A 24,415-nucleotide genomic window follows, 5' to 3' on the forward strand; every position below is an offset into this window, starting at 1 on the left:
CGTGTCACTGATGATATCAGTGTCTCACCGCAGGTCCAAACCCTGGTTCTGCCAGATGTTCTCCATGATCTTAATGATCTGCAGCGTCAGCATGTCCTGACGCAGGTCTGCAACACACAAAGCACACTACATTACCCACAATCACTACATTATTCACAATCCTCCACTGCTGTAACACACTACATTACCCACAATCCCCCAGCACTGTAACACTACATTACCTACAATCCCCCAGCACTGTAACACTACATTACCCACAATCCTCCACCACTGCAACACACTACATTACTCACAATCCCCAGCACTGTAACACTACATTACCTACAATCCCCCACCACTAACACACTACATTACCCACAATCCTCCACCACTGCAACACACTACGTTACCCACAATCCCCAGCACTGTAACACACTACATTACCTACAATCCTCCACCACTGTAACACACTACATTACCTACAATCCCCCAGCACTGTAATACACTACATTATTCACAATCCCCCAGCACTGTAACACACTACGTTACGCACAATCTTCCACCACTGTAACACACTACATTACCTACAATCCTCCACCACTGTAACACACAACATTACCCACAATCCCTCAGTACTGTAACACACTACGTTACCCACAATCCCCCAGCACTGTAACATACTACATTACCTACAGTCCTCCACCACTGTAACACACTTCGTTACCTACAATCCCTCAGCACTGTAATACACTACATTATCCACAATCCCCCAGCACTGTAACACACTACATTACCCACAATCCCCCAGCACTGTAACACACTACGTTACGCACAATCCCCCAGCACTGTAACACACTACATTACCTACAATCCTCCACCACTGTAACACACTACATTACGCACAATCCCTCAGCACTGTAACACACTACGTTACCCACAATCCTCCACCATTGTAACACACTACATTATCCACAATCCCCCAGCACTGTAACACACTACATTACCTACAATCCTCCACCACTGTAACACACTACATTACCTACAATCCTCCACCGCTGTAACACACTACATTATCTACAATCCTCCACCACTGTAACACACTACATTATGCACAATCCCTCAGCACTGTAACACACTACATTACCTACAATTCTCCACCACTGTAACACACTACATTACCCACAATCCCCCAGCACTGTAACAACTATGTTACGCACAATCCTCCACCACTGTAACACACTACATTACGCACAACCCCTTTGCACTGTAACACACTGCGTTACCCACAATCCCCCAGCACTGTAACACACTACATTACCTACAATTCTCCACCACTGTGACACACTACATTACCTACAATCCTCCACCACTGTAACACACTACATTATCTACAATCCTCCACCACTGTAACACACTACATTATGCACAATCCCTCAGCACTGTAACACACTACATTACCTACAATTCTCCACCACTGTAACACACTACATTACCCACAATCCCCCAGCACTGTAACAACTATGTTACGCACAATCCTCCACCACTGTAACACACTACATTACGCACAACCCCTCTGCACTGTAACACACTGCGTTACCCACAATCCCCCAGCACTGTAACACACTACATTACCTACAATTCTCCACCACTGTAATACACTACATTACCCACAATCCCCTGCTAGGGCCAGCGCTGAGCTCATTACCGTCTCCGTTCTTGAAGATGATCTCATTGTTGGTGAAGAGCAGCTCAGACATGATGTCGGGGTTTTCCCAGTTCAGCCACAGGGGGCGCTTTGCTGACGACATGATCCTGCACTCCTCCAGCCTGAAACACACCTGAGTTACTGGCACGCACCTGTCTGACTGTTAGCGGGCTAGTTAGCTGGTTAGGTAAGTTAGCTGAGAAGCTGGTTAGACAGTTAGCTAATTACCTGGTTAGCTAGTTAACTGGTTAATTGGTCAGCTAGTGAGCTGGTTAGATAGTTATCCGGTTAGCTGCTCAGCTGGTTAGCCCGTTAGTCTGTTAGCTAGTTAGCTGGTTAGCTGGGTCGTTACCTGAGGTTCCCCAGCTGGTGGACTGGGTTCAGAGGAGACACGAAGCCCTGCAGAGCCTCCATGTAGTCTGGACGAGACATGTGTTCCACCAGGAACTTCATCTGGGTCTGACAACCAATCACAAGACAGCAATGCATCAGCATCAGTCAATCACAGAGTCAGATGTACCACATCGTGATAGAAGTATTTGCCCCCTATAGAAGTCTTTTATTCCTGCATATCAGACTTAAATGTTCCAAATCATCAAACTAATATTTAGATATATTTAATATTAGACCTAAGCACTAAATACAGTTTGAAATGATGGTTTATTGATGATTTGTTGAAAACCTGTGAGAAAGTAATTGCCCCTCTGAACCTACCAACTGGTTTGACAGCAGCAGGTAAATGTTTGTTCCAGCTGGGATCATCTTCTACATCCATGGAGGAACGTTTGTCCACTCTTCTCTGGAGAACAATTTTAATTCAGTCACATCAGATGATTTTAGAACATCAGCTGATCTTTGAAGGTCTTCAACCAGCATCTTCACGTCCAGACTTTGACGACAGAACCTTCATTTAGTTCTTGTTGAGCTGCTCAGAGGTGGACTTGTTGGTGTTCTTTGGATCCATCAGTGTTGAGCTTCAGGTCCTAAGCTGATGGTAGATGTTCTCTAGGAGGTTCTTCTGATAGAGAGCAGAATTCATGACCAGTTGCCCAGGTCCTCCAACCATCTCACTACCACCATGTTCCACTGCTGGTACCATGATCTTTTTTATTTTTACTCCAGATAGAATGGACCCATGTCTTCCAGAAAGTTCCACCTTTGACTCATCAGTCCACAGGATGTTCTCCTAAAGTCTTGGAGGAACCTTTATGATCTTTTAGGTCAGTAGAGGTTTGATCTTTAATTCTCCCATGGATCCATTTCCTCCAGAGTCTTCTTATTGTGGAACCATGTAGACAGACCTTAACTGAGGCCAGTAAGGTCTGAAGATCTTTAGATGTTCCTCTGGGTTCTTCTGTGACCTCCTGGATTAGACATGGATCTTCTTTGGAGAAGTGTTGGTCATTGGTGCACTCCTGAAGGTTCTCCACTGTTCCATGTTTCTTCATGTGTGGATATCGTCTCTCACTGAGGTTCTCTGGAGTCCCAGAACCTCAGCAGTGGCTTTGGAACCCTCCAGACTGATGAACATCCATGACTTTGATCCTCATCTGTTCTTGAATCTCTGTAGAACGTGGCATCATGTTCTGCTTTCTGAGACTCTTCAGCTGCTTCACAATGAAGACAGGTTCTATCTAGTGATGTTTAGGTTCCACCAGCCTGGCAGGAACCATCTGAAGGTCTGGATGAAGAACCTGAACCCAACTGGCCAATGAATGTGGTCCTTTGGTGGATTGGTAGCTCAGCGGGCGATTACTTTTTCACATAGGGCAAGATGTTCTGGATAGAATTTAACCTTTAATGAATAAAACCATCATTTAAAAACTGCATTTTGTGTTTTCTTGTTTATCTTTAATCTTATCTCTTCATATTATATCTAAATATTAAACTAGTTTCATGTCATGATGTGGAACATTTAGGTGACAGATATCCAGAAACTGAACGATTCTGTCGGGGGGCAAATACTTTTCATATCACTGGATGAGTCTGTTCCTCACCTTCTGGGTCTCATCCTTCTTCTCCTGCTTCAGTGTGTCGGTCAGATTCACCAGTTTATCCATCGCCTCCACCTGTACACACAAATTCATACATATACACAAATACACACATTAATACACACACAAATACACACAAATACACACACAGTAATAAACATTATTAGAAAATACTACACATTCATTCATGACTCAGTGAACACTAGTTCTGAAAGGCGTCATGGATCCATCAGACTGTAGATGAACAGATCAGGTGTTTCAGGTCTCACCCGACTGTTCAGGTGTTTCAGGTCTCACCTGTCTGTTCAGGTGTTTCAGGTCTCACCTGTCTGTTCAGGTGTTTCAGGTCTCACCCTTCTGTTCAGGTGTTTCAGGTCTCACCTGTCTGTTCAGGTGTTTCAGGTACATGCCACAGGCTCTGCAGAAAGCTTCCAGCAGCAGACCAAACCGTCTAGAAACAGTTTTGTTGTGCATCTCTGACCTGTGACAACAGAACCTGTTACCAGAGCATAAACAAACAAACAAACACACCTATGAATGAACAAATTAACTAACTAACTAACGAACTAACTAACGAACTAACGAACTAACTAACCAAACAGATACAGGTGTGTAAGTAAACTGACTTTAGGTGCCAGAAGAAGAAGTGTCCGATCCTCTGATTGGTCAGAGCCTTCTTGATGAGGAAGCGAGCCAGAGGATTGTCCAGGTACATCTCATACTTCAACACCTGAAACACAAAGGTCAGCTCAGCAACACGTACAGGTGTCAGAACATGGTGACACACATGTACAGGTGTAAGCATACCTGTACAGATGTAAGTGTACCTGTACAGGTGTAAACGTACCTGTACAGGTGTGCATACCTGTACAGGTGTATGTACATCTGTACATGTGTAAGTGTACCTGTACAGGTGTATGTGTATCTTTACAGGTGTGTATATACCTGTACAGGTGTAAGCGTACCTGTACAGGTGTGCATACAGTGCCTTGTGAAAGTATTCGGCCCCCTTGAACTTTTCAACCTTTCGCCACATTTCAGGCTTCAAACATAAAGATAGAAAATTTTAATTTTTTGTCAAGAATCAACAACAATTGGGACACAATCGTGAAGTGGAACGAAATTTATTGGATATTTTAAACTTTTTTAACAAATAAAAACCTGAAAAGTGGGGTGTGCAATATTATTGGGCCCCCTTGCATTAATACTTTGTAGCGCCACCTTTTGCTGCAATTACAGCTGCAAGTGGCTTGGGGTATGTCTCTATCAGTTTTGCACATCCAGAGACTGAAATTCTTGCCCATTCTTCCTTGCAAAACAGCTTGAGCTCAGTGAGGTTGGATGGAGAGCGTTTGTGAACAGCAGTCTTCAGCTCTGCCCACAGACTCTCCATTGGATTCAGGTCTGGACTTTGACTTGGCCATTCTAACACCTGGATACGTTTATTTGTCAACCATTCCATTGTAGATTTGGCTTTATGTTTTGGATCATCGTCCTGTTGGAAGATAAATCTCCGTCCCAGTCTCAGGTCTTTTGCAGACTCCAACAGGTTTTCTTCCAGAATGCTCCTGTATTTGGCTCCATTCATCTTCCCATCAATTTGAACCATCTTCCCTGTCCCTGCTGAAGAAAAGCAGGCCCAAACCATGAGGCTGCCACCACCATGTTTGACAGTGGGGATGGTGTGTTCAGGGTGATGAACTGTGTTGCTTTTACGCCAAACATATGGTTTTGCATTGTGGCCAAAAAGTAGGATTTTGGTTTCATCTGACCAGAGCACCTTCTTCCACATGTTTGGTGTGTCTCCCAGGTGGCTTGTGGCAAACTTCAAACCAGACTTTTTATGGATATCTTTGAGAAATGGCTTTCTTCTTGCCACTCTTCCATAAAGGCCAGATTTGTGCAGTGTACGACTGATTGTTGTCCTATGGACAGACTCTCCCACCTCAGCTGTAGATCTCTGCAGTTCATCCAGAGTGATCATGGGCCTCTTGGCTGCATCTCTGATCGGTCTTCTCCTTGTTCCAGGTGAAAGTTTAGAGGGACGACCGGGTCTTGGTAGATTTGCAGTGGTCTGATACTCCTTCCATTTCAATATGATTGCTTGCACAGTGCTCCTTGAGATGTTTAAAGCTTGGGAAATCTTTTTGTATCCAAATCCGGCTTTAAACTTCTCCACAACAGTATCTGGGACCTGCCTGGTGTGTTCCTTGGTCTTCATGATGCTCTCTGCACTTTAAACAGAACCCTGAGACTATCACAGAGCAGGTGCATTTATACGGAGACTTGATTACACACAGGTGGGTTCTATTTATCATCATCAGTCATTTAGGACAACATTGGATCATTCAGAGATCCTCACTGAACTTCTGGAGTGAGTTTGCTGCACTGAAAGTAAAGGGGCCCAATAATATTGCACCCCCCACTTTTCAGTTTTTTTATTTGTTAAAAAATATAAAATATCCAATAGATTACGTTCCACTTCACGATTGTGTCCCAATTGTTGTTGATTCTTGACAAAAAATTAAAATTTTATATCTTTATGTTTGAAGCCTGAAATGTGGCAAAAGGTTGAAAAGTTCAAGGGGGCCGAATACTTTCACAAGACACTGTACCTGTACAGGTATATGTACATCTGTACAGGTGTAGGCGTACCTGTACAGGTGTATGTACATCTGTACAAGTGTGTATATACCTGTACAGATGTAAGCGTATCTGTACAGGTGTAAGCGTACCTCTATAGGTGTGCATACCTGTACAGGTATATGTACATCTGTACAGGTGGAGGCGTACCTGAACCAGCTGCAGCAGGTACTGCGACAGCTTGTCGTCCGTCAGACCCTGCACCAGGCAGCGCAGAGCGAACTCTCTGACCATCGGATCAGGAAAGTTACAGTCCAGAAGCTCCAGAGCAGATTCAGGTTCCATCAGAGGCCACTCCTTCAGCAAGCAGTACATCTGAGGAGGACCAGGACCAGGAGGACCAGGACCAGGACCAGGACCAGCACCAGGACCAGGACCATGACCAGGACCAGGACCAGGACCAGGACCAGGACCAGGGGGACCAGGACCAGGAGGAACAGGACCAGGAGGACCAGGACCAGGAGGAGCATGAGGGGCAGACAGACAGGTAACAGGTGAGTGAGACTGAAACAGCCTTGGTAACCATGGTGACTGATTGTTGGGGTTGTACCTGGGATACTTCGTCTCTGGAGTTCCATTTGACAGACAGAAGCAGCTTAGGAAGAGATTCTGGGATGTTTACACAGTAATGTCTGCAGAGAGACAGGTAGGGAGACAGGAAGGGAGACAGGTAGAGAGACAGGTGGAGAGACAGGTAGGGAGACAGGAAGGGAGACAGGTAGAGAGACAGGTGGAGAGACAGGTAGGGAGACAGGAAGGGAGACAGGTAGGGAGACAGGTGGAGAGACAGGTGGAGAGACAGGTGGAGAGACAGGTAGGGAGACAGGAAGGGAGACAGGTAGGGAGACAGGTGGAGAGACAGGTGGAGAGACAGGTGGAGAGACAGGTAGAGAGACAGGTAGAGAGACAGGTGGAGAGACAGGTGGAGAGACAGGTAGAGAGACAGGTAGGGAGACAGGTGGAGAGACAGGTGGAGAGACAGGTAGAGAGACAGGTAGAGAAACAGGTAGGGAGACAGGTGGAGAGACAGGTGGAGAGACAGGTAGAGAGACAGGTAGGGAGACAGGTGGAGAGACAGGTGGAGAGACAGGTGGAGAGACAGGTGGAGAGACAGGTGGAGAGACAGGTAGGGAGACAGGTGGAGAGACAGGTAGAGAGACAGGTAGGGAGACAGGTGGAGAGACAGGTGGAGAGACAGGTAGACATACAGGTAGACAGTCAGACAGACAGGTGTGGACAATAATCAGTTATTGGTCAAAAAAGTCTGCATTTGTGTAGACTGTTCCCCTCAGCTGTGTCTCACCTGTCTCTCCTCATTAGGCCCCGCCCTCACCTGTGTCTGCTCATTAGGCCCCGCCCTCAGCTTGGTCTCACCTGTATCTCCTCATTAGGCCCCGCCCTCAGCTGGGTCTGCTCATTAGGCCCCGCCCTCAGCTTGGTCTCACCTGTATCTCCTCATTAGGCCCCGCCCTCAGCTGGGTCTGCTCATTAGGCCCCGCCCTCAGCTTGGTCTCACCTGTATCTCCTCATTAGGCCCCGCCTTCACCTGTGTCTGCTCATTAGGCCTCGCCCTCAGCTATGTCTCACATGTGTCTCCTCATTAGGCCCCACCCTCAGCTGGGTCTGCTCATTAGGCCCCGCCCTCACCTGTGTCTGCTCATTAGGCCCCGCCCTCACCTCTGTCTCACCTGTGTCTCCAGAGGAAGTCCTTCTCCTGCTCTGACAGCTCATAGAGAGGATCTCTGGAGCAAAGAGAACGAAGCTGCTCTGCATCTGCTGCTGAAACACTGCTGTCACAGGCCAGACGACTGCTCTGAGGACAGACAGGCAGGTAGGGAGGGAGAGAGGGAGACAGGTAGGGAGAGAGACAGACAGGAAGGGAGAGAGACAGGTAGGGAGAGAGATAGGTAGAGAGAGAGAGAGAGACAGGTAGAGAGAGAGAGACAGGTAGAGAGAGAGACAGGTAGGTGAGGGAGACAAGTAGGTAGAAAAAGAGACAGGTAGGGAGGGAGGGAGATTTTTATTATATTAACATGTTGTCTCTTTGTCCCTATATATAACTATACATAATATAATAATTATATATATATATATATATATATATATATATATATATATATATATAGTATGTCCTGTGTGTGTGTCCTACCAGTCCATGACAGTAGCTGTATTCCAGCTCTGTTATTTATATTTATATTTATACTAATGTCCTACCAGTCCATGACAGTAGTTGTAGCCCAGCTCTCTGCTGATGGTCCAGTTAGCATGTTCTTCTATCTGCTGCTCATCAGGAAACACCACAGTCTGGTTGAACCAGGAGAACTCCAGCTCCACACACGGAGTCTCCTGCAGAGCAGTCATTGATCAGTTATTGATCAGAGAACCGTCATTGATCAGTCATCATTTGTCCACCAGAATGACATCACTAACCTTGTTGGGATTTGAACCAGCGACTCCAATGGGGTTGAGCAGGTCCTCCAGACCATGAGGGACGGGCCATAGACTGAGAGCTACCTTACCACACACCAGGATGTCCTTATAATCAAACAGGTTGACGTTCCCCCAGGCCAGAGGACAGTGTTCCTAAGGCCAGACAGGACAGACAGGACAGACAGGAGGACAGACAGGACAGACAGGAGGACAGACAGGACAGACCGGTAGACAGACAGGAGGACAGACAGGACAGACAGGACAGACAGGTGGACAGACAGGAGGACAGACAGGACAGAAAGGAGGACAGGAGGACAGGCAGGAGGCCAGACAGGACAGACAGGAGGACAGATAGGAGGACAGACAGGAGGACAGGCAGGTGGACAGACAGGACAGACAGGAGGACAGGCAGGTGGACAGACAGGACAGACAGGAGGACAGATAGGAGGACAGACAGGAGGACAGGCAGGTGGACAGACAGGACAGACAGGAGGACAGGCAGGTGGACAGACAGGACAGACAGGAGGACAGACAGGTGGACAGACAGGACAGACAGGAGGACAGACAGGTGGACAGTTTAATCCCTCTCTCTCTACGTCTCCATGAATGTCCTTGTGTGCTCTCCTACCTCCTTGGCTCCTTTCCTTCCCTTCACAGAGCAGATAGACAGACAGAGTCTGGCTGAACGAGGGAGGTCTGCCAGGTAGATGTCATAGGTCAGCCACTCATTCCACCTGGGGGCAGGTGAGACAGACAGTCAGTCAGTCAGTCAGTCAGTCAGTCAGTCAGTCAGTCAGTCAGTCAGACAGACAGACAGGTAGATGTCATATGTCTTAACATCCTCTCTCTCACCAACAGGGATCATCTCCTCCAGGATCTCCTCACTGACCATAGGTTGGATTTTCTGTGTTGACCTGACGCTTGGGACCATCCTGATGACTTTTCTCACCTTAGTGACTCCACTCTGCATGGCTTTGTTTACATCTGTCAACCACTTAGCTCAGGTGATGGAGGTGGTCTCGTGATAATTTACAGTGAGAAGTGGAAAGTCCTGCCAGTATCCCTGCCTCCTTCCAGTGTACAACCTGCAGACTGCCTGCTCCCACTCCCACTAGTGCCACTACAGTCTACCGCCCCCATTGATCATTGATTTTCCCACCCACACAAAAGGAAACACTCTGGATCCAGTCTGCTGCTCTGGTCTTACCCCATCCAACTGTACATCTGATGAACGTCACATATCGGACCACTTCCTCCTATCATTCCCCGTCACACTCTGCCTTTCCAGAACCAAGCCAACATGTTTCATTCAGGAATCTCAAAGACATTAATCTGGACACCCTCCCCCCCAGTATGGACTATTTTCTGACTCCTGACTACTCCTCCACTGATCAACTGGTTTGCCAATACAACAGCGGACTAAAGGACATCCTCAACTCCCTCGCTCCATTGAAAACTCGATCCGTTTCCTCCACACAAACTGCCCCCTGGTTTACCCCTGAACTCCGGTCCATGAAACCAAATGTCGTCATCTTGAGTGACTTCATAGAAAAACTGGTCTCACAATCCACAAAGAAATTCACAAAACTCGCATATTTTGACACAAGGACTCAGTCACTCAAACCAAATCTGACCACTACTCCAGTCCCATCCACTCCAATGATGATAACACTAGCTCACTGTTTTCATTCCTAAAATCCAAGCCCTTCACATGTCAGTTAGATCCCCTCCCAACAGCTCTGGTTATATCCCGTCTCTCCTCAATGCTCCTCCTCATAACTGCCATCATCCACTCCTCTCTGTCCTGGAATTGTTCCCATTCTTCTTAAAACTGCAGCTGTCTCCCCAATCCTCCAGAAATCTGGTTCAGATCAAACAACTTCAACAACCTCGGCAAATTTCTAACCTGCCCTTCATCTCCAAAATCCTTGAAAAAACTTTTGCTTCCCAACTCCATTTCTATTCCAGTCTGGTGTCCGCCACAGTACAGAAACTGCTCTCATAGAAATCACCAATCATCTTCTCCTACAGTACCAGCTGATTCTGGATTACTCACAATTTCTAACTCCATCCTCCTCAATAGACCATCCTCCGTTGGAATCACTGTACAAACTGGACTGGTTTCATTCATATCTCTCAGGACACACTCATCCACCTCAAGTCCTTCTGTTCGCAGTTCTCCCCCGTCTCTTCAGGTGTCCCCCAGGGCTCTGTACTGGGGCCCTTCTCTTCATCATCTACCTCCTTCCCCTTGGTAATATCTTCAGTAGATACAACATTTATTTCCATTGCTATGCAGATGATACCCAGCTCTATCTATTCAGTAAACCCAGCTCTATCTATTCAGTAAACCCAGCTCTATCTATTCAGTAAACCCAGCTCTATCTATCCATAAACTCAGCTCCACACTCCCAACTTCCTCCTTCACCAACTGTCTGTCTAAAATAAAATCCTGGTTCACCTCGAGCCTCCTAAAACTAAACATTGACAAAACAGAGATCCTGCTCATTGGAACAAATGAGAAGAATCCTCATTTGTCCTCGTTGGTCTCCCTCACAAATCCCTCAGAAATGGACCTGTGGACAGGTGAGACAGACAGACAGGTGTCCTTACCTGGGGTTCGAGCAGGGGACTCTCTGGGTGTTGACGTTGTCACAGAGTGGTTCTCCTCCATGATAGATCCCCGTCCTCACATAGATCTACAGACAGACAAACAGCAGGTTCACTCTCACTGGACCACCACTGAGAGACAGACAGAGAGAAAGGTACAGACAGGCACAGACAGGTACAGACAGACCTTGTCGATGTCCCGAATGTTGACGTTGACGTAGGTGGCACACAGCAGTCGGACCCTCAGCAGAGTGTTGAAGGCCCACAGGGATCGAGGAGGACTTCCGTCTCCTCCTCCTGGACAGGGGGACGGCTGAGGCGTCCGACGGCTGAAACACAAACACCACACCTCACACCTGAGCTGCCTCTGGATTGGCCGTCACGCCTGTCAGTCACAGCCACCGATGGCCTACCTGTAGGACGGCGTGACGAAGCCCGAGGCCGGGAGCTGGGAGTACAGACTGTCTTTGGACACGAGCATCAGGTGAGGAAGACGTCCCACGATGATGCAGGACCGGATGTACTGCAAGGAGACAGACAGGAGGACAGACAGGTGAGACAGAGAGACAGGGAGACAAACAGGTGAGGCAGGGAGACAGAGAGGGGGACAGACAGGTGAGACAGAGAGACAGAGAGACAGGGAGACTGACAGGTGAGGAAGAGAGACATACAGACAGACATACAGACAGACAGGTGGTTGGTGGAGTTCAGTGTTTCTTGTTCTTACCTTGTACTGACTGAGAGGAAACTTCTCCAACAGGTATTCATCACAGCCACACACCTGAGAGACAGACAGACAGAGATACAGGTAAGACAGGTGAGACAGACAGACAGGTGAGACAGACAGACGGGCAGACAGGTGAGACAGACAGACAGGGAGACAGGCAGGCAGGCAGGCAGGCAGGCAGACAGACAGGTGTACCTTCAGGATGTACTGGCCCTGGTACTCCTGCACACAGAGGCGGAGCTGCTGAGGTGAAAGGTGCATCGATCGGCTCTTCTTCCTGATGGACTCAGCGATCAGCTGCTCAGGTAAACTGTCGTGACTCACCTGCACACAGACACAGGTGAGGAAGAAGTGTTGGTTCTCCTCAGTCAGAGGAAAGTGTTCCCAGCACGAGAACGAGACATTCTGCCGTCCTACAGAGCAGGACATGAAGCAGCTTTACCTTCAGAGTGTATTTCTGTTTGGAGTTAGACGGAGACACGATCACCCAGATGGTCACTATCAGCCTGCCTGCAGACAGACAGGTTCAGACAGACAGGTTATAGACAGACAGGTTCAGAGAGACAGGTTATAGACAGAGGTTCAGACATCCATCCATCCATCCATCCTCTATACACCGCTTTATCCTCACTAGGGCCATGGGGGGTGCTGGAGTCTATCCCAGCTGACTCTGGTGAAGGCAGGGGACACCCTGGACTGGTCACCAGTCTGTCACAGGGCTACATACACAGACACACAATCACACTCACATTCACACCTACGGACAATTTAGAGTAACCAATTAACCTCAGCATGTTTTTGGACTGTGGGAGGAAGCCGGAGTACCCGGAGAAAACCCACGCATGCACAGGGAGAACATGCAAACTCCATGCAGAAAGATCTCAGGACCAGGGCGGGATTTGAACCGGGGATCTTCTTGCTGCAAGGCGAAAGTGCCAACCACTATGCCACTCTGCAGCCCCAGGTTCAGACAGACAGATAAAAACAAACATATTCAGACAGGTGTACCATGGGGCAGATCCCACCTTTGTCCAGCTTGCTGTAGATGTGCTGGGGCAGTTGGGGGCAGGACTCGACGTTGGGGGGGTAAACGTAGAGCGCCTGGCTGTGGGCCCCACCCCCCTCCCTCTCCTCCATGGCCTCTCTGCACACGCTCAGTATGGACCGCCTGAAGTCCTGGATCTCTGGGTCCTTCATCATCTCAAACTCACAGACCGGCATCCCAATGGCGAAGCCTGCAGGAGGGCAGCGTTAGTCTGGGAGGGGCGGAGCCTGTAGTGACCTCACCACCTGATGACCTCATCAGGGTGTGGCTGGGGGCGTGTCTCACCGATCTCCCGGTTTAGGATCTTCTCCTCCCGGTTGCCCAGCGGCTCAATGACCTTCAGGATGGGGTGGAACAGTCGCAGGTCGCACAGGCGCCGGGTCTCATCATAGAACTCCTCCCTCTCTGCCTCCTGGGTCACACCCACAAAGATGTAGCACGACTCCTCCTGGCCAATCAGAGAGCAGAGGTTAATGCTGCAGCCAGCGGTGGGCAGGGGGCGGGGCTAAAGGTGAGGCGGGGCTACCTGCAGCAGGTGGTACAGAGGATACTTCCTGGCCTCAGTGAAGAGCTGCTGCTTGATGCTGATGAGGGGAGTTTCCCTGAGACACTCCAGACTCACCATCATCCCTGCAACACAGTACAAGTACTGTGAAAATGCAGTACAAATACACAGTTGAAATACTATGAAAACGCAGTAGAAATACACAGTAGAAATACAGTGAAAACGCAGTGCAAATACATAGTAGAAATATTATGAAAATGCAGTAGAAATACACACTGGAAATACTAGTAAAACGCAGTAGAAATACACAGTAGAAATACTATAAAAACAAAGTAGAAATACACAGTAGAAATACTATAAAAACACAGTAGAAATGCACAGTAAAAATAAAGTTAAAACAGTGAAAACACAGTAGAAACACTATAAAAACGTATGACAAATACACAGTAGAGATACTATGAAAAAGCAGTAGAAATACACAGTAGAAATGCAGTAGATTATTATAGAATAGAACGGTACCATTGGGGAGGCAACAATCCACCAGGATCCGAGGAGGCATCAGATGGAGACCCCATAATTCCCCTGAGGACGGCCTGGGTGCCATGGTAACCACCAATCACAAGCTGCCTCACCTCAGCGCTGGCTACCTGGACAGGTAAGACAGACAGACAGACAGACAGACAGACCAGATTGTTGGTAGAAACACAGCACCCCGTTTCTTTGATGAATCAACACCAGTAAAACCAATAACTTAAAGCCAGTCTGCCCATTTTATCATTGTCCCACATAGTCTAAATGTTCCGTCTACCATCCATCTATCCATCATCTATCATCCATCCATCCATCCATCCATCCATCATCCATCCATCCATCATGCATCCATCCATCCATCCATCTACCATCCATCCATCCATCATTCATCATTAATCCATCCATCCATCCATCCATCCATCCATCCATCTTCTTCCTCTTATCAGGGATCGGGTCATGGAGGCAGCAGATGAAGCAGGTCATTCCAGACGTTTCTCCTCCCAGAAACATTTTCCAGCTCTTCCCGAGGTGTTCCCAGGCCAGACGAGATACATAATTCCTCCAGTGAGTTTTGGTTCTACTTCGGGATCTCCTCCCAGGAGGACGTGTTCAGAAAACCTCCAAAGGAATTCTCCTTGGAGGATCAGAATCAGATGTCCAAACCACCTCCACTGGTTCCTTCAGAGGTGAAGGATCAGCAGCTCTACTCTGAGCTCCCTCCAGATGTCTGATCTTCTCCTCCTATCTCTAAGACTGAGCCCAGACACCCTACAGAGGAAGCTCATTTCAGACACTTGTATCCATGATCTTATTCTTTGGGTCACTACCCAGAGCTCATGACCATAGGTGAGGGTTGGAATGTAGATGAATGGCAAATTGAGATCTTCTCCTTGAGGCTCAGCTCCCTCTTCACCACGACGGTTCAGTAAAACGCCTTCATTATTGCTGATGCTGCACCAATCCTCCTGTCCATCGCTAGTTCCATTTTCCATCATTCATGAACAAGATCCTGAGATACTTGAACTCCTTTGCTTGGGGAAGCAACTCCCCACAACCCAGAGGGATCAGAATCAGAATCAGAATGTGGTTTATTGCCAAGTAGGTTTTTACACTTACAAGGAATTTTCTATGGTGCTCTTGGTGCAAGTACAAATAAAATAGTAAGTAAGAGATGTAGGAAATATGGATAAAATAGACAGGCATGTGCAGTTACTATGCAGTAGTAATTAATGTAGTCAACAGAGCTGATTTGCAGTGGCACGGGCAGTGTTTATCAGCGATGCAGCAGAGGGGAAGAAGCTGTTCTTGTGGTGAGAGGTTTTAGTCCTGATGGACCGCAGCCTCCTGCCTGAGGGGAGGGGTTCAAAAAGTTTGTGTCCAGGGTGAGAGGGGTGATCTTGGTTGCACGCCTTAAAATCCTAGAGGTGTGCATATCTTGCAGAGATGGCAGGTTACATCCGATCACCTTCTCAGCAGAGCGGATGATGCGCTGCATCCTGCTCTTGTCCCTAGCAGTGGCTGCAGGGTACCAGACGGTGATGGAGGAGGAGAGGATGAACTCTATAATGGCCGTGTAGAAGTGCACCATCATAGTCTTTGGCAGGTTGAACTTCTTCAGCTGCCTCAGGAAGTACATCCTCTGCTGTGCCTTCTTGGTTATGGAGGTGATGTTCATCTCCCACTTCAGGTCCTGGGAGATGATGGATCCCAAAAAGCGGAAAGACTCCACGGTGAGCACCGTGGAGTCTGAGAGCTTGATGGGAGCAGGGGGGGCTGTGTTCCTCCTGAAGTCCACCACCACCTCCACTGTCTTCTGGGCGTTGAGCTCCAGGTTGTTCCTGCTGCACCAGATCACCAGGTTGTCTACCTCCAGTCTGTAAGCAGACTCATCCCCATCAGAGATGAGTCCAATGAGGGTGGTGTCATCTGCAAACTTCAGGAGTTTGACGGACTGGTGCCTGGAGGTGCAGTTGCTGGTGTACAGGGAGAACAGCAGTGGGGAAAGAACACAGCCTTGGGGGGAGCCAGTGCTGATGGTCCTGGTCTCGGAGACTTGCTTCCCCAGCTTCACATGCTGCTTCCTGTCAGACAGAAAGTCTGTGATCCATCTGCAGGTGAAGGCAGGCACACTCAACTGGAGGAGCTTGTCCTGGAGCAGAGCAGGGATGACTGCATTAAAGGCAGAACTGAAATCCACAAACAGGATCCTGGCGTAGGTTCCTGCTGAGTCCAGGTGCCGCAGAATGAAGTGGAGAGCCAGGTTGACGGCGTCGTCCACAGACCTGTTGGCTCTGTAGGCGAACTGCAGGGGGTCCAGAAGAGGGCTGTGACGGCTTTTTGTGTTTTTCAATCCACCAGTTTCCATCAGAGTACCATGACCTCAGACTTAGAGGTTCTGATCCTCATCCCCACCGCTTCACACTCGGCTGCAAACTGCTCCAGTGCTGCTGAAGGTCTGAGGAACCAACAGAACAACATCATCTGCAAAAAGCAGAAATACAGTCCTGAGGTCCTCTAACCAGACACCCTCCCCACCCCGGCTGATCTTTGAGATCCATGAAGACCACAAACAGAATCAGAGACAAGGGACAGCCCTGGAGGAGTCCAACACCCACTGAAAACATCTCTGACTTTGTGCTGAGTATGTGGACACAGCTCTCACTTTGGTTGTACAAGGACCGAATGGCTCGTATCAGAGAGTCTGGTACCCCATACTCCCTCAATACCCCCACATAGGTCCTCAGGGGACACGGTTGTAGACCTTTTCCAGATCCACAAAACACATGTAGACTGGCAGGTCCAACTCCCAATACCCCTCAGCAGCAGCAAGAGTAAAGATCTCATCCACCATTCCATGACCAGGATGGAATCCACATTGTTCCTCCTGAATCTGAGGTTCTACAATCAGTCGGAGCCTCCCTTTCAGCATCCTAGAGGAAACTGAGTCTTAGAAGTGTGATACCCTGATAGTTGGAACTCATCTGGTCCCCCTTTTTGAAGATGGGAACCACCACCCCGGTCTGCCACTCCACAGGTACCGTACCCAATGCCAAGTTCTCTTTCCACCACCTGACAATGTCCCCAACGACCCCTGAGCCAGCCAAGCCCTAAAATGGACTTGCGCTTATATAGCGCTTTTCTACTCATCAGAGTACTCAAAGCGCTTTTACAACAATTGCTCCCATTCACCCAGACACACACACATTCACACACTAATGTACAGGTTGCTAATCAACCTGCAACATCAGTCAGTATACATTCATACACCAGTGGAACAGTCACTGGTAGGCATTTCGGGGTTCAGAATCTTGCCCAAGGAAACTTCGGCATGCAGCACATGACTAGGCGAGAGCGGGAATCGAACCGCCGATCCTTCGATCATTGGACGACCCGCTCTACCACCTGATCCACAGCTGCCCTAAAAGCCTCCTTCTGCATTGTGACAGCTTCCCACACCGCTGGTGTCCACCAGCAGTTTTTTGGTTTTCCACCATGACAGACACCAGTGACCTTCAGAACACAGCTCCTAACAGCTGCTTCTGCAATGGAGGCTTTGAACATGGACCACTTAGACTCCAAGTCCCCATCCTCCCCCAGGATGCAGGAGAAACTCTTCTGGAGGTTGGAATTGAAAACCCCACAGACAGGGTCCTCCACCAGATGTTCCCAGGTCACCCTCACTACACGTTTGGGTTTACCAGGTCTGTCCGGCAGTCTTCCATCAGATCCAACTCACCACCAGGTGGAGATCAGTTGACAGCTCTATCCTCTCTTCACCTGAGTGTCCAAAACATATGGCTGCAGGTCTGATGATACGACTACGAAGTCCATCATGGACCTTTGACCTAAGGTGCTCTGGTACCAGGTACACTAATGAGAACCTTCTTCTCCAACATGGTGTTTGTTATGGACAATCTATGACTAGAACAGAAGTCCAATAACTAAACATCACTCAGGTTCAGATCGGGCAGGCCGTTCCTCCCAATCACCTCCTCCAGGTTTCTCCGTCGTTGCCCACGTGAGCGTTGAAGTTCGCCAGGAGAACTATGGAGTCCCCAGGCGGTACCCCTTCCAGGAATCACCCAGAGACTCCAAGAAGGCCGAACACTCTGAACTGCTGTTGGTGCATCAGAACAGACAACAGTCAGAGTTTTCCCCTCTGCAACATGAAGTCTCAGAGAGGCAACCCTCTGGTTCTCCAGGGAGAACTCCAACAAAGCGGCGCTCAGCCGGGGGCTTGTGATTATCTCCACACCCACCTGACACCTCTCACCCTGGGCAACTCCAGAAAAGGAGAGACTCCAACTCATCTCCAGGATTCTGGTTCCAGAACCCTTGCTGTGTGTGGAGGTTAGCTCAACTATATCTCGTCGGAATCACTCTACCTCCACCAGCTCAGGTTCCTTCCACCCAGTGAGGTGACATTTCACATCCCCAGAGCCAGTCTACCCAACCAGGGGGCGGTGCACCTAGACACTCACTCCTACCTCCTGCCCAGTGGTCATGGCACCAAACCTTGATTTCCATCCCTATTGGTGGTAGGCCTACTGGATGGTGGCCCTGTGTTACTCCTTCTGGTGGTGCCTGATTGAGCTCCACAGACCCCAAGGTTCAACCAACAGACGCTCTCTGGTCCCAAATATTCTAGATGTCCCACATGTTTTAAATGTTCTAAGTGTTCCACATGTTCTAAATGTTCCACATGTTCTAAATGTTCTAAGTGTTCCACGTGTTCTAAATGTTCTAAATGTACTAAGTGAATCACATGTTATAAATGTTCAAAGTTTTCCATGTTCTAAATGTTCTAAGTGAATCACATGTTCTAAATGTTCCACATTCTAAAAGTTCCAAATTTTCCAAATGGTCCACATATTCCTAATGTTCTACATGTTCTAAGTGAATCACATGTTCTAAATGTTCCATATATTCTAAATGTTCTAAATTTTCCTTATGTTCTAAATGTTCTAAATCTTCTAAATGTTCCACATGTTCCAAATGTTCCTGAGGTTCTAAATTCAATTCAATTCAATTCAATTTTATTTATATAGCGTCAATTACAGTCAACTCGTCTCAAGACGCTTTACAGAACCCAAATGCCTGACCCCCAGAGCAAGCCCAAAGGCGACAGTGGCAGGAAAACACCCTTTTAACAGGGAAGAAACCTCGAGCAGAACCCGGCTCTAGATAGGGGGGACCCATCTGCCTGCTGGCCGGGCGGGTTGAGAAGGACAGAAGAGGGCAAGGGGGAGGGATGGGAGAAGAGGGAGGGGTGGGAAAGCAAGGAAAACACAACACACATTTGGATACATGTATGACAGGATATGTGACACAGACAAAGTATAAGCTAACATTGAAAACTGACTCATAATTTACTCTTATGATGTACGGCTCTGACATTAAACATACTCCATACATAGCTAGCAGTAAAATTCAAACAGTATGTAAGTTAGCATAACAGTAAAGTGAAGGCAATGCAGAGTTGACTGGTGGAAAAGGGGAGTTGGAAGCAGAGGGCTGGAGGAAGGTCAGCAGCAGCATCCCACAGTGGACATGGTGGAGACTGGACCAGCTGGTGGAACATCAACCGCAGATCTGAAGCATCCAGCTCTGGGACCAGGGACACTCGGAGAAATAGCACAGGGGGAAACAGAGTGAATGTACTGCAATAACGGTATACATATTAAATGTAAAGGTAGATAGAGAAGGGCTCAGTGCGTCAAGAAAAGTCCCCCAGCAGCCTATAGGCCTATAGCAGCATGACTAGGGGCAGAACGAAGGGACGTCCAAGAGGGAGTCAGCTGTGCAAATGAAGACACAAGCCGAACCCCTGTGGGTCACCCAGTCAGCCCCAAATATAAGATTTGTCAAAAAGGAACGTTTTAAGCCTTTTCTTAAAAATAGAGAGGGTGTCTGCCTCCCGAACCCAAACTGGGAGCAGGTTCCACAGGAGAGGAGCTGATAACTGAAGGCTCTGCCTCCCATTCTACTTTTAGAAATTCTAGGAACAACAAGTAAGCCTGCAGCTTGAGAGCGAAGAGTTCTACTAGGATAATAAGGTACTATCAGATCTTTAAGATATGATGGAGATTGGTTATTTAGAGCTTTATATGTCAGAAGAAGGATTTTAAATTCTATTCTGGATTTAACAGGAAGCCAGTGAAGAGAAGCAAGTATAGGGGAAATATGATCTCTTTTGCTAACTCCTGTCAGTACTCTCGCAGCAGCGTTTTGGATCAACTGTAGATGTTTGAGAGAACTATTTGGACAACCCGATAATAAGGAATTGCAATAGTCAAGCCTGGAAGTAACAAAAGCATGAACTAATTTTTCTGCATCACTCTGAGACAGAATGTTCCTGATTTTTACAATATTACGCAGGTGAAAAAAGGAAGTCCTACAGACTTGCTTTATGTGTGAGTTAAAGGACATGTCCTGGTCAAAAATAACTCCAAGATTCCTCACAGTAGTACTGGAGGCCAATGTGATGCCATCCAGAGTAACTATTTGCTTTGAAAGCGAGTTTCTAAGATGTTTGGGGCCAAATACAATGACTTCAGCTTTGTCTGAATTTAGCAGTAGGAAGTTAAAAGTCATCCAGGTTTTAATGTCCTTAAGACAATCTTGCAGTCTAGCTAACTGATCAGTTTCATCTGGCTTCATAGATAAATACAATTGTGTGTCATCTGCATAACAATGGAAGTTAATACAATGCTTCCTAATAATATTGCCTAAAGGAAGCATGTATAATGTGAAAAGTATCGGTCCTAAGACAGAACCCTGAGGAACTCCATGATTAACTTTAGTATGCTCAGAAGAGTTATTGTTGACATGCACAAACTGGAACCTATCTGATAAGTAGGATTTAAACCAGTCCAGTGCTGTCCCTTTAATGCCAATTGAATGTTCTAGACGCTGTAATAAAATGTTGTGGTCGATTGTGTCAAACGCTGCACTAAGATCTAACAAAACAAGTATAGAGACTAGTCCATTATCTGATGCTATGAGAAGGTCATTAGTAACTTTCACTAGAGCTGTTTCTGTGCTATGATGCACTCTGAAGCCTGACTGAAACATTTCAAACAAATTATTCCTTTGTAAGTGTTCACATAATTGATTTGCAACTGTTCTTTCCAGAATTTTAGAGAGAAATGGTAGGTTGGATATCGGTCTATAGTTAGCTAACACATCTGGATCTAAAGTGGGCTTTTTAAGCAAAGGTTTGATGACAGCAACCTTAAAAGCCTGTGGTACATAGCCTGTTACTAGAGAGAGATTAATCAGATCTAACATTGAAGAATTAATTAAAGGTAAAATCTCCTTGAAGAGTCTAGTTGGGATAGGATCTAAAAGACATGTTGATGGTTTGGATGTAGAAACTGTTGAAATTAGTTCAGAGAGACATATAGGAGTGAAGAATTCTAAAGATTCATCAGGTCTAACAGCCAATTCAAAAGCATCTGTGACATTTGTAGGAAGGGCCAGATTAATTTGATCTCTAATCAGAACTATTTTATGTGTAAAGAAGCTCATGAAGTTGTTACTGGTTAAAGCTAAAGGAATACAAGGTTCAACAGAGCTCTGACTCTTTGTCAGCCTGGCTGCAGTGCTAAAGAGAAACCTAGGGTTGTTCTTGTTCTCCTCTATTAAAGATGAATAATAAGTTGTCCTGGCATTACGAAGAGCTTTTTTATAGATTACTAGACTATTTTTCCAAGCCACATACACTTCCTCTGAATTAGTGGAATACCACTTTCTTTCCAGCTTTCGGGATGCCTGCTTTAAAGTCCGCAGCTGGAATTATACCAAGGAGCAAGTCTTCTCTGAGATATAACTTTCTTTTTTACAGGTGCAACACTATCAAGAGTTGTACGCAGTGAGGCTGAAGCATTATTAACATAATAATCCACTTCTGTGGGGGTAAAATAATAATATTTGCCTTCTGATTTATCAGTAAATGTTGCTGAAGTAAACAGTGAGGGTATTATTTCCTTAAATTTAGATACTGAATTGTCAGACAAACACCTACTGTAATGATATTTGTTCTCAGCTGCTAAACAATCCTTTACTTTAAATTGAAATGTTATCATAAAATGGTCAGAAAGAAGAGGGTTCTGGGGAAATACTGTTAACTCTTCAATTTCTATGCCATAAGTCAGGACAAGGTCAAGAGTGTGATTAAAACTATGAGTTGGTTTATTTACATGTTGAGAAAACCCAATTGAGTCTAATAATGAATTAAAAGCTGTTGTAAGGCTGTCGCTGTCTACGTCAACATGAATGTTAAAGTCACCCACAATAATAACTTTGTCTGAACTGAGCACTAATTCAGATAAAAAGTCTGAGAATTGAGATAAAAACTCAGAATAAGGAGCAGGAGGACGATATATAGCAACAAATAAAACTGGTTTCTGAGCTTTCAAATTTGGATGAGAGAGACTAAGAGTGAGATTTTCCAATGAGCTGTAATCAGGTTTAGGTCTCTGGTTCAATTTTAAACTAGAATGGTAGATTGCTGCTACTCCTCCTCCTCGGCCTGTGATTCCAGGAATATGACAGTTAATATGACTGGGGGGAGTTGATTCGTTTAGGCTAACAAATTCTTCCTGCTGCAACCAGGTTTCAGTCAAACAGAACAAATCAATCTGGTGATCAGTTATCAACTCATTTACTAGCAGAGATTTAGACCAGAGAGATCTAATATTTAACAGACCACATTTAATTTTCCTGTCTCTGTGCTCTGTTGAAATAGTGGTATTAATTTTTATTAAATTTTTGTGGTTACTATTTCTTTTGTATATTTTTGATTTGTGTAATTTATTGAATTTTGGTGGTCGGGGGACAGACACAGTCTCAATAAAGTTAACTGAATTACTGGAGGGTGACAGCTGTGAGGAAACTGCAGAGAGGTGTGTAAGACTACAGCTCTGCATCCTGGTCTTAACTCTGGGTTGTCATGCTTTAGGAGTTCTAATAAAATCAGCCATATTCCTAGAAATGAGAGCTGCACCAGCCAAAGTGGGATGGATGCCGTCTCTCCTAATCAGACCAGGTTTTCCCCAAAAAGAGCTCCAATTATCTATAAAGCCCACGTCGTTTGATGGACACCACATAGACAACCAGCGGCGAAACGACGACATGCGGCTAAACATGTCATCGCTGGTCAGATCAGGCAAGGGTCCAGAGAAAACTACAGAGTCCGACATGGTTTTGGCGAAAGTACACACCGATGCCACGCTAATTTTGGTGACCTCCGATTGGCGTAAATGTTCCTTATGTTCTAAATGTTCCACTTGTTCTAGATGTTCCACATATTCTAAATGTTCCACATATTCTAAATGTTCATTATGTTCTAAATGTTCCTTATGTTCTAAATGTTCAATATGTTCAAGAGGTTCTAAATGTTCCATATATTCTAAATGTTCCTTATGTTCTAAATGTTATGTTCTAAATGTTCCACATGTTCCAAATGTTCTAAGTGTTCCACGTGTTCTAAATGGTCTAAATGTACTAAGTGAATCACATGTTCTAAATGTTCAGTTTCCCATGTTCTAAATGTACTAAGTGAATCACATGTTCTAAATGTCCAAAGTTTTCCATGTTCTAAATGTTCTAAGTGAATCACATGCTCTAAATGTTCCACATTCTAAATGTTCCAAATTTTCCAAATGGTCCACATATTCCTAATGTTCTACATGTTCCTTATGTTCTAAATGTTCCACATGTTCTAAATGTTCCACATATTCTAAATGTTCTAAGTCTTCCACCAGTGTTCAAAATGTTCAAAATGTTCCCCATGTTCCTTATGTTCTAAATGTTCCTCATGTTCTAAATGTTCCACATGTTCTAAATGTTCCATATGTTCTAGAGGTTCTAAATGTTCCACATGTTCTAAATGTTCCAAATGTTCCACATGTTCTTTATGTTCTAAATGTTCCTTATGTTCTAAATGTTCCTCTTGTTCTAGATGTTCCACATATTCTAAATGTTCATTATGTTCTAAATGTTCCACATGTTCCACATGTTCCTTATGTTCTAAATGTTCTATATGTTCTAGAGGTTCTAAATGTTCCATATATTCTGAATGGTCTAAATGTTCCTTATGTTCTAAATGTTCCTTATGTTCTAAATGTTCCACATGTTCTAAATGTTCCACATATTCTAAATGTTCTAAGTCTTCCACCAGTGTTCCAAATGTTCCACATGTTCCTTATGTTCTAAATGTTCCTCATGTTCTAGAGGTTCTAAA

The 24,415-nt window shown here is 46.1% G+C and overlaps 1 protein-coding gene and 1 long non-coding RNA gene across 4 annotated transcripts in view; one reads left to right on the plus strand and one right to left on the minus strand.

Moving 5' to 3' along the window:
* LOC110969588 (phosphatidylinositol 4,5-bisphosphate 3-kinase catalytic subunit alpha isoform-like) overlaps positions 1-24,415 on the minus strand; it is a 31,064-nt gene that overhangs the window by 4,160 nt on the left and 2,489 nt on the right. The window contains exons 2-23 of one of the 3 annotated variants that reach the window (XM_051944369.1): positions 14,158-14,285; positions 13,660-13,763; positions 13,419-13,581; positions 13,114-13,323; positions 12,531-12,598; positions 12,284-12,412; positions 12,089-12,142; positions 11,775-11,884; positions 11,549-11,690; positions 11,365-11,450; positions 9,380-9,485; positions 8,752-8,904; positions 8,536-8,667; positions 8,010-8,134; positions 6,872-6,953; positions 6,472-6,636; positions 4,305-4,408; positions 4,060-4,174; positions 3,682-3,753; positions 2,037-2,143; positions 1,685-1,806; positions 29-107 (exon numbers count right to left, since the gene is read on the minus strand). In XM_051944369.1, the coding sequence (XP_051800329.1) occupies positions 29-107; positions 1,685-1,806; positions 2,037-2,143; positions 3,682-3,753; positions 4,060-4,174; positions 4,305-4,408; positions 6,472-6,636; positions 6,872-6,953; positions 8,010-8,134; positions 8,536-8,667; positions 8,752-8,904; positions 9,380-9,485; positions 11,365-11,450; positions 11,549-11,690; positions 11,775-11,884; positions 12,089-12,142; positions 12,284-12,412; positions 12,531-12,598; positions 13,114-13,323; positions 13,419-13,581; positions 13,660-13,763; positions 14,158-14,242 (2,513 nt within the window). In that variant the 5' untranslated portion in view covers positions 14,243-14,285. The remainder of the gene's footprint in view (positions 1-28; positions 108-1,684; positions 1,807-2,036; positions 2,144-3,681; positions 3,754-4,059; positions 4,175-4,304; positions 4,409-6,471; positions 6,637-6,871; positions 6,954-8,009; positions 8,135-8,535; positions 8,668-8,751; positions 8,905-9,379; positions 9,486-11,364; positions 11,451-11,548; positions 11,691-11,774; positions 11,885-12,088; positions 12,143-12,283; positions 12,413-12,530; positions 12,599-13,113; positions 13,324-13,418; positions 13,582-13,659; positions 13,764-14,157; positions 14,286-24,415) is intronic. The other 2 variants (XM_051944370.1, XM_051944371.1) reach the window with 2 other exon arrangements.
* LOC127532573 (uncharacterized) lies at positions 9,044-9,407 on the plus strand. Its single transcript, XR_007940077.1, has 3 exons — positions 9,044-9,130; positions 9,164-9,253; positions 9,287-9,407. It is a non-coding gene; the product is annotated as an uncharacterized LOC127532573 (long non-coding RNA).

This window comes from Acanthochromis polyacanthus, chromosome 24, assembly GCF_021347895.1.
Source record: "Acanthochromis polyacanthus isolate Apoly-LR-REF ecotype Palm Island chromosome 24, KAUST_Apoly_ChrSc, whole genome shotgun sequence".
NCBI lineage: Eukaryota > Metazoa > Chordata > Actinopteri > Pomacentridae > Acanthochromis > Acanthochromis polyacanthus.